This window comes from Astatotilapia calliptera, chromosome 15, assembly GCF_900246225.1.
Source record: "Astatotilapia calliptera chromosome 15, fAstCal1.2, whole genome shotgun sequence".
NCBI classification, from domain to species: Eukaryota; Metazoa; Chordata; class Actinopteri; order Cichliformes; family Cichlidae; genus Astatotilapia; species Astatotilapia calliptera.
The window spans coordinates 26,429,017-26,439,288 of record NC_039316.1 but is presented as its reverse complement, the minus strand read 5'-3'; the positions used below and the strand labels follow the sequence as shown (position 1 = coordinate 26,439,288).

The following is a 10,272-nucleotide window of genomic DNA, read 5'->3' as shown; positions in this document are numbered from 1 at the left end:
CTGCAGGTATACCAAATTTAAAACAACAATATGGAAGCAGAACTTGATTTATTTCAGTCTCTGTGATGCTAGATGTGTTTTACTGGAGTGAGCATAAACATACTAAACATCCTTAAACATCAAGTGAATGAAAAGCTTCAGAGAACTCATGATCAGCAGAATAATCAATACATCAAATACTAATTACTGATTAGGGAGGTGACGGTTTCAGCTTCAGCTTCAGGAACATCTGTGGGAGGAAACAGATTCAAACATTAATGACATAAACATGAAAAAAATACAGAAATAAATCTGTGCTGTTAAGGCCACAGATGAGGATTTATACACACTCATGAGTAAAACAGCATTAATGTCATGTGTTTTAATGCTGTGTATATATATTTAATAGATCAGATGTTCTAAAATAATAAACACAATGTAAAAGACAGAAACAAAAACACAGCAGGAATGATTCATAACACATTAGTGTGAAGAACTTCTCATCAGCAGAAACTATTCAACTCAAACTGATGGAAAGTTTGAAAATTGCTAAAGTGTTGTGGTTTAACTTTACAATAGCTGTGGTAATGAATTTAAAACGGATTAGGTTCTTAGGTCTGTAGTGCTATTAAACATTATTTATGATCTTATTATCTTGTTCTTTCTGTTTGTAAATGTTCAATTAAAATGCATAAACATTATTTAGACATTATTTATTAGGGTTCCATTAAACCTGATAGACCGTATTGTTTACAGAGCTCTGACTATGTCACTGACTCTTCTCACCTGCGATGTGCACTTCCTGTTCCTGTTCCTCACTCATCCAGGCCCTTTTTAGACGATCCATCCCTAGTCTTTGCCCTCAGCTTGTTCACCTGCGACTCGGCAATGTCGGCCCGCTCCTCTGCCTCCTCCAGCTCGTGCTGCAGCTTGCGTAGTTTTGCCATGTTGAGGTTGGCCGCCTCCTCTGCCTCCTCACCCGCTCTCTTGTAGGACTTGGTCTTCAGCTGCAGCTTGTCCACCAGGTCCTGGAGGCGGGCCATGTTCTTGCGGTCCTCCTCGGTCTGGTAGGTGAGCTCTTTGATGCGGCGCTCGTACTTGCGAACTCCCTTGATGGACTCGGCTCCCCTCTTCTGCTCTGCCTCCAGCTCATTCTCCAGCTCTTTGATGCGAACCTCCAGTTTCTGGAGCTGCTTCTTGCCGCCCTTCATGGCGATCTGCTCAGCCTCATCCAGACGGTGCTGCAGGTCTTTGATGGTCTGCTCCATGTTCTTCTTCATGCGCTCCAGATGGGCACTGGTGTCCTGCTCCTTCTTTAGCTCCTCAGCCATCATGGCTGCATCTGTGATCGCCTTCTTTGCCTTCTCCTCAGCATTGCGGTTCTCCTGTATGGCTTCCTCCACTTCACACTGCAGGTGTAGGAGGTCTGCTTCATGCTTCTTCTTCTGGTTGATCAGGCTGGTGTTTTGGGAGTGTAGGAGTTGCATTCGCTCCGTTGCCTCGGTCAGCTCCTGTTCGGCCAGTTTCCGACTTCTCTCGGTCTGCTCGAGTGCGGCTCTCACTTCCTCCAGTTCAGCCTGGATGAGGTTGTTTCGGCGTTCAAGCAGAGCAATGTTTTCTTTTAGGTCATCGTTGCCGTGCTGGGTATCATCTAGTTGCAGCTGAGTGTCTTTCAGGAACGCCTGGAGGGTCTTCACCTGTTTCTGGGCTTCAGCTGCCTGCCTGTTAGCTTGGCTCAGCTGAATCTCCATCTCATTGAGGTCGCCCTCCATCTTCTTCTTGACTCTCATGGCTTCATTTCGGCTCCTGGTTTCGGACTCCAGAGAGGACTGGAGTGATTCCACCATACGCTGGTAGTTCCTCTTGGCCTGGTCCATTTCCTCGTCCTTCTCGACCAGCTTGCGCTCCATGTCAGCCTTCACTTGGTTAAACTCCAGTTGTGCTCTGAGGATCTTGCTCTCTTCGTGCTCCAGGGAACCTTCAGCTTCCTCCAGCGCCGACTGTAGCTCAACCTTTTCTTGTTCAAGTTGCTTCCTGATCTTCTCTAGTTCATGGGCACTGCGGCCACCTTCTCCCAGCTGGTCAGTGAGGTCTGAGATTTCTTCTTGGAGATTTTTATTCTCTCTCTTCATTGTCTCAAATTGATCCAGGCATTCTTCATAGGCATTCCTGAGTTTGAAGAGCTCAGTGCTCAGAGATCGAGCCTCCTTCTGAGATGCCTCTAACTCACACTGCGACTCCTCATATTTTTGCTTCCACTCTGCCAAGACTTTGTCAAAGGTTCTTTGTTTTTTGTCCAGTGCTGCGGATGCCGCATTAGATCTCTCAAGGTCCAGCATGAGGTCTTCAATCTCATTTTGGAGGCGGTGTTTGGTTTTCTCAAGGGAGGAACACTTTGCGTTCACAGCCTCAATGGCCTCCTCTGCCTCTTGCAGTCTCTGAACAAGCTTCTTTTTTGCTTCTTCCAGCTCCTCAGTTCTCTGGATGCCATCCGTTTCATATTTGGTCCTCCATGTAGAGATTTCAGTGTTGGATTTAGACAGAGCTCTCTGCAGTTCAGCCTTGGCTTCCTGCTCTTCCTCAAATTGTTCTCGGAGCAGATCACAGTCATGACGAGCAGACTGAACAGCATGGGCGAGAGCGTTCTTTGCCTTTAGTTCTTCCTCCAGCTGTCTGCGCAGATCTTCCATCTGCTGGTTGTACGAGTTCTTCCCTCGAGTAAGCTGTGATATCAGACAATCCTTCTCCTCCAGCTGCCGGCCAAGCTCACCATTTTCAGTGAGGAGCTTGGCCCTCTGGGTTGTTAGGTCATTGATGGTCCTTTGAGCCTCCTCACATTTGCTCTTGTACTCATTCATGTTGTCTTCCATCGTTCGGCACATTTTCTCAAAGTTTGCCTTTGTCTTTACTACATTTTCCATGTTTGAGCACAAATCATCGAGCTCTAGCTTCAGCTCACTCTTTTCCTTCTCCAGTTTTTGCTTCACACGCTGAAGGTTATCAATCTGTTCTCCCAGTTCAGCGACGGTGTCAGCATGTTTCTTCCTCAGGGTGGCAGCGGTGGCCTCATGTTGGAGGGTTGATTCCTCCAGCTCTCTACGCAGCTTCTGAAACTCCGCTTCTCTCTTTTTATTCAGCTCCACCTGAGCTGATGTGGCTCCTCCAGCTTCCTCTAGACGTTCACTGATGTCCTCAAGCTCACGGGAAAGATCAGAACGCTGTTTCTCCACCTTGGCCCGGGCTGCTCGCTCAGCATCCAGCTCTTCCTCCACCTCCTCAATTCTTGCCTGGCTTTCTTTGAGCTTCTTCTGGAGCTGAACTGATGCAATCTGCTCATCTTCTAGTCTTGAAGTTATTTGGGTGACCTCAAAGTCTTTCTTCTTGAGTTTTTCCTCCAGCTGCTGCTTGTCATTCTCCAAGTCCATCAAGTTCTCCTGGATCAGTTTCAGGTCTCCCTCGAGCTTCCTCTTTGAGCGCTCCAGGTCCATCCTGACTTTCTTCTCTTGCTCCAGCGATCCCTCCAGATCATCCACTTGTTGCTCCAGCTTAGCTTTAGCTTTGGTCAAAGTGTTAGCTTTGTCTTCTTCACTCTGCAGGTCATCCAGAGTTTGCTGGTGAGCCTCCTGCAGCGCCCTCTTCTCTTTGGTTATCTTTGTGATGTTCTCATCCTGTGAAGCCATCTCCTCCATCAGGTTTTTCACCTTATTCTCTGTAGCATGTTTCTCTTTTTCCACCTTAGCTAACGTTAACTCCAGGTCATCGATGTCCTTCTTCAGCTCTGAACATTCATCTTCAAGCTTGCGTTTCTTTGCTGTCAGATCAGCGTTCAGCTCCTCTTCATCCTCCAGTCTTTCTGTCATTTCTTTTAGCTTTGCCTCCAGTTGAATCTTACTCTTGATCAGCTGTTCACAGCGTTCCTCAGCATCTGTTAGGGTGTCCTGTTCAGACTGAATCTGCAGGGTCAGATCATTCTTCTCTTGGAGGAGAGTCACTATTTTCTCCTCCAGTTCTTTTCGTCTTGCCTCTGATTTCACCAGAGTTTCCTTTAGCTTGTTGAATTCATCCTTCATGTTGGCCATTTCCTTCTCAGACTCTGCACTCTTCAGCAGGGGTTTGATCTTGAAGAAGAGCTTCATCCAGGGCCAGTTTTTCACCCCAAGGAAAGACCGAAGGTTCCACTGAATGACCATTAGGGCATCTCTACGTTCCACAAGCTTAATAAACTCCTTCCTCATGAGGAGCCCTCGGGCATTGGCCTGGATCCTGGTGATGATTCGAGAGAGTTGCTCATCTCGCATCTCCTCCAGTGTACCCAGCAGGCCGGCTTTAAAGAAGACTTTTGTGTGACCAAACTTATACTGAGTGTGGTCAATGTCCAGCGATCCTAACAGCTTTTCAGTACTTTTCTTGCAGTCTATGAACTGACCCTCTGGGATGGCGGATGCATTCAAGATCCTGTACCTCTGTTTGAAGTCTCCATAGAGCACCCTGTTTGGGAAACCTTTCCTACAAATCCGGATGCCTTCCAGGACCCCATTACAGCGCAGCTGGTGCATCACGAGGCAGTTGTCCATGACTCCTGGAATTTTCCTCTCATTAGGAATCAGACAGCGGACAAAGTGTGGATGAGTGGTCTTCAGGTTTGTCATCAGCTTGTTCAGGTTTTCTCTGTGAAGTGCAGACACCGTCTGAAAGGAGGAGCCTTTCTTCTTGGCTCCTTTTCCACTTCCCTTGTCTCCTCCATCAGCTCCTGCATAGTTTGAAAACAGAAGACTGAGAAGCTTCAGAGAGGATTTCTGATATAGACCAACCACTGTCTCATTTAGGGGGTCTTTGTTTTTGACCAGCCAGCCAGCAATATTGTAGTCCACTGTCCCGGCATAGTGAACAAGGGCGAAATGGGCCTCTGCTTTCCCCTTTGCTGGCCGTGGCTTCTCAAACATCTTGTTCTTGCCCAGATGGTTGTCATAGAGCTTGGCCTTGAAGGTCTGGTCGCTAGCTTTGGGAAACATGCATTCTTCCTCCAGAATGGACAGGATCCCCAGAGGTTTCTCAATCAAGTCTATGCAGGCCTGGAGGTCCATGCCAAAGTCAATGAACTCCCATTCGATTCCTTCTTTTTTGTACTCTTCTTGCTCCAAGATGAACATGTGATGGTTGAAAAACTGTTGCAGTTTCTCGTTGGTAAAGTTGATGCACAGCTGCTCAAAGGTGTTGAAATCAAAGATCTCAAACCCGGCGATGTCCAGCACTCCTATGAAGTACTGACGATGCTGTTTGGTGTCCAGTGATTGGTTTATTCTCACCACCATCCAATTGAACATCTTCTCATACACTGACTTAGCCAGAGCACCAATGGCATAGTAAACCTGGTCCACACTCTGCCCTTTGGTGACATATTCATTTCCTACCTTAACTCGGGGGTGGCAAAGCCCTTTGATGAGATCAGCAGAGTTGAGCCCCATCAGGTAAGCTGATTTATCAGCAGCCTCAGTTCCATCAGGTTCAGCCTGCTCCTCACGCTGCTTCTGTTTGAACTTCATGTTGCCGTAGTGCATAATGGCACCAGTTAGTTTGTAGACACTCATTTTCTCCTCTGGAGTGAAGCCAAGAACATCAAAGGCACCATCGGTGGCTATCAGTTCCTCCGAGTCGTTGATGGAAGCAACTGTTACCTCTCCTTGGGAGATGTAGGAGTAGTCATATGGGTTGTTGGTGATCAACAGCATGTCCAACAACTCTGGCTTCTGATTGGACAGGATCTGGTAAAATATGTGGTAATTCCTTTCGGCCTTTAGCTGAAAGGTAACTCGTGACTTCTCCAGCAGATACGTCTCTATGTCAGCAGATGACAGCTTACCACTCGTGCCAAAGTGGATTCGGATAAATTTTCCAAAACGCGACGAGTTGTCGTTTCTCAACGTTTTGGCATTGCCAAAGGCCTCCAGTGCCGGGTTTGCCTGGATGATTTGATCCTCCAGAGTCCCCTTGCTGCTGTCTTTTTTGCTTGCACCACCAACTGCAGCGATGCTGGCAAAGTACTGAATGACTCTCTTGGTGTTCACAGTCTTTCCTGCTCCAGATTCTCCAGTGATTAGGACAGACTGGTTCTCCCGGTCTGTCAGCATGTACTGGTACGCATTATCAGAAATGGAAAAGATGTGAGGAGGGGCCTCGCTCCTCTTCTTCCCCCTGTAGGCAGCCACCACTTCAGCATCGTAAACAGGAAGCCACTTGTAGGGGTTGACAGTGACGCAGAAGAGCCCGGAGTAGGTATAGATCATCCAGGCTGCGTAACGCTCTTTGAGGTTAAACAGCACGGCGGGCTCGTGGAGGAATGTAAACATTGCCATGTCTTCGATTTTATCGAACTTGGGTGGGTTCTGGGGGTGAGTGTCAGATTCCTTCACTGTCACCGTTGTTTCATCTTCCTTCTGGACCGTTACCATCCCTCCGTCCTTGCTCAGGATTTTTCCTTTGACATATTCTTCTTTAGTGTCGACTACAAAACATTCAGTCTTGATGTCAAAGGGTCTGGTCTGAGCCTCCAGACGCTCCTTCTCAGACTTCCTCAGGTAAGGAGCAGCCTTCCCAAACTCGGCCATCAGAGAGTCGCCCATGCTTTACGGTGGAGAACGTTGGCAGTCAGAGGAGAGAACAAACTAAGTGAGAGAGTTTTCCTGCTGAAGCTGATGGAGAACTGCAGTCTCCTCACAGCAGGTGATATTTATAAAGACTCCCTGTGGACCAAATTAGGAGATGACAGCTGAACTAAATCTGTCTGATCAAGTGAATGCACCATGAGGGCAGATTCAGGACCTTTGGCTGTTAGAATCCATTTTAGGAAAAGTGAAGTTGTACCGCTTATCTGCTGCTGATAGTCCCGACATGTCTGCATTTAGACTGCATCCTCCCTGGAGCTCATCCTGCATATCCTCTACCCTTTAACATCCACCGTCACAATCACTTAACAAACATTTAATTATATCCTTAGCTATCCTTTAAACGTCTGTTAATATATTAACACAACATTGATATTACAGTAATATATCATGTATAATAACATGATGATAGCAAATATGAAAACAGTAAGTTAGTGTGCATGTCTTGTTTTTGTGTGCTTCACTGCTAGTGCAGACTCTCTCCACATGTGTACAGATTTTCCTGTTTTAATGTTAATTAATTCGTTAAAAACTACAGAACACAAATTATGGATTAGTTCACTTGATGATAAATTTTCTCAGTTTAAATGAACAGAAAACTTAGATCATTGTCTTCGGCCCTAGTGACCATTACGACCTTGGCCCCTTAGAAAACTATCAAAAAATCTTTTGCGAGAAATTTAGGTGTGATTTTTGATAGTAAATGGTAAATGGCCTGTATTTGTATAGCGCTTTACTAGTCCCTAAGGACCCCAAAGCGCTTTACACAACCAGTCATCCACCCATTCACACACACATTCACACACTGTAATTTAACATTCATAACACACTAGTAATTTAACATTCGATAAACAGATAAATAATGTGATCAAGACTAGCTTCTTTCACCTCCACCTACTTGCAAAGGTGAAGACAATTTTCTGTTTCAGAGACATTGAGAAAGCAATCCATGCCTTTATTTCATCTCACCTCGACTTCTGCAACAGCCTCTACTCTGGCGTCACTTCGTCATCCATTGGCCGACTACAGCTGGTTCAAAATGCTGCGGCAAGGCTCCTGACTGTCACGCGCAAGCAAGAGCACATATCCCCTATATCTGCCTTGCTACACTGGCTGCCAGTTAGTTTTCGAATTAATTTTAAGATCTTGACACTTGTTTTTAAAACATTGCATGGATTAGCTCCTATATATCTTTCTGATCTTCTAAATTTGTATACTCTGGTGAGAGCTTAGAGGTCTGGGGACCAGATGCTTCTAGTTGTCCCTAGGTCTAGATTAAAATACAGAGCAGATCGGGCTTTTACTGTGACTGCTCCAAAACTGTGGAATAAACTGCCTTTACAGATCAGGGCCTTTCCAACACTGGATCCTTTTAAAACTCGTCTAAAGACCCATTTTTACTCCTTGGCTTTTAAGTCGGTATGAGTCTGCCATTATTTTATTCTTATTATTTTCTTATCCTTGATTTTACTTTCCTTTTAAGTTTTACCCAATCATTCTATTGTACAGTAATTTGGTCAACAGTTGTTGTTTTTAAAAGTGCTATATAAATAAAATTGATGTGATTTGAGTTTATATTATTGCCGTTTTTTGTGATATGACTTATATAAAATCCACTCTAATGTGCCAACAGATTGAAGCAGGAATTTTTAACAGGACAACCATTCACTGTCACATTCACACCTGTGGGAAATTTGTATATTAACACGATGATAGCAAATATGAAAACAGTAAGTTAGTGTGCATGTCTTGTTTTTGTGTGCTTCACTGCTGGTGCAGACTCTCTCCACATGTGTGCAGATTTTCCTGTTTTAATGTAAATTAATTAAAAAAAAACCAAAACAAAACACAAAATTATGGATTAGTTCACTTGATGATATTACTGCCGTTTTTTGTGATGTGATTGATATAAAATCCACTCTAATGTGCCAACAGAATGAAGCAGGAATTTTTAACTGTTTCTCTCCATCCATTAATTCCATTTCGGGGGGGCTGGAGTCTATCCCAGCTGTCTTAGTGCAAGAGGTGGGGTACGCCCTGGACAGGTCGCCAGTCTGTTACAGCAGCAGTCCCCAACCTTTTTTGCGCCACAGACCGGTTTATGCCTGACAATATTTTCACGGACCAGCTTTTAAGGTGTCGCAGATAAATACAACAAAATAAAACTAGTACCGGTACAGAAAAAAAGACGATTTATTCATAACACACGTGAAAAGACCCAGGAAAACAGAGTTAACGATAAAAACGATAACAAAATAACGCTAAAAACTAATAAAAACCCTGAAAACTATACATTTCACACCTGAGCCTCAACTCTCGCGGCCCGGTACCATACGACTCACGGTCCGTGGCCCGGGGGTTGGAGACTGCTGTGTTACAGGACAACCATTCACACTCACATTCGCACCTATGGGAAATTTAGAAACTGCATGTGTTTGGACTATGGGAGGACCTGAGAGAACCTACGCAAACCCAGGGAGAACATGCAAACTCTTTTGAAATTAATCATCTTAATTTCATCACCTGTGGAGGAGATACATGAGAAACATTATGATGGGACTGTAATGTGTCCATTCAGAGCAGCTTAAAGATCTGAACATCACCTCAATGCTGTTAGTGTGACACACCGAATAATTACAAAAGCCTTCGTGTTTCCTGAACAGCAGCAATCAGAGCTGAGAGTGAAACTGAGAAACGCAACTTCAGTGTGACTGAACATGAACTGCATGAGCCAAAGTCCTTCAGCTGCTTTAACCTCTGGACTCGGGTCGCGTTAATCTGTGATATGCAGGCGAGCTGTGATGGGCTCGAGTGTCTGCGTCTCTTTATCTGTGGCAGTCGAGGCTCCTCTGCCTCCAAATAGAAACCCAAGTCTCTGGAATCAGTTTTTATCTGCAGCATGAGGACGAACGGCCGGCTGGCAGCAGCACGAGGACTCGCTCTGAACCTCAGTGATCTTGAAAATGAACAGATTAATAATCCTTCTGAAACTTCTGAACCAGAGGAAACCCAACAGGAATCATATCCGACTTGTTTTTCCCAAAGTGAGGTCCTGAAACTGAGTTTGTTTCAGAGCTACGGAGGGTTGTAAAGGACAACACTCACACTGCAGGAAGAGACAAGGGCTTTAAATGTTTTACAAAGGTTGTTTGAATGTATGTGTGTAGGTGAAACTGGAACACTGAGACTGAGCAGCGTTCATGATGTTTAAATCCACAGTTTCAGATCATTACATGGAGAAACCTTTGGAATGCAAGCATGCTGATCCACACAGGTATGCACACATGGGTATTCACAGACGCGGACTAAAGCTTTCTTGGCTGCTGCCTCAAAGCACACTGTGCGCTGTCTATCTTGCGTGCTGCACAATATCGTTTATTATTTAGTAAATATTGATATCTATGACTAGCTAGTTTATTGTGATGGTGCTTTGTTTTCTCTATTATTATGTTGCTCTTTGTTGTTTGCTGTCTCCTCTGTTTGTTTTTTTTGTTTGTTTGTTTTTTTTTCTCCATACAGGTGACCCAGGAGTTCTTTTTTTTTCTCTCTCTCTTCCCCCCCCTTCTCACCGTCTCTTCTCCCCTTTGGTTTTCTTTCTTTCTCTCCCCCTCTTTCTCTCATTCATTCCCCC

General features: G+C 45.0%; 1 protein-coding gene across 1 annotated transcript; it reads right to left on the bottom strand.

Moving 5' to 3' along the window:
- On the bottom strand, positions 1-6,698 carry LOC113037467 (myosin-6). Its single transcript, XM_075410395.1, has 2 exons — positions 766-6,698; positions 1-229 (listed from the first exon to the last, which is right to left on the bottom strand). Exon 1 carries the CDS (start codon positions 6,597-6,599, stop codon positions 795-797), a length of 5,805 nt encoding a protein of 1,934 aa, XP_075266510.1. The 5' UTR covers positions 6,600-6,698; the 3' UTR covers positions 1-229; positions 766-794.
- Positions 6,699-10,272: the final 3,574 nt, after the last annotated feature.

Excerpts from the sequence above, each read along its gene's own strand:
- LOC113037467 (XM_075410395.1), bottom strand. The coding sequence starts at position 6,599 with ATGGGCGACTCTCTGATGGCCGAGTTTGGGAAGGCTGCTCCTTACCTG.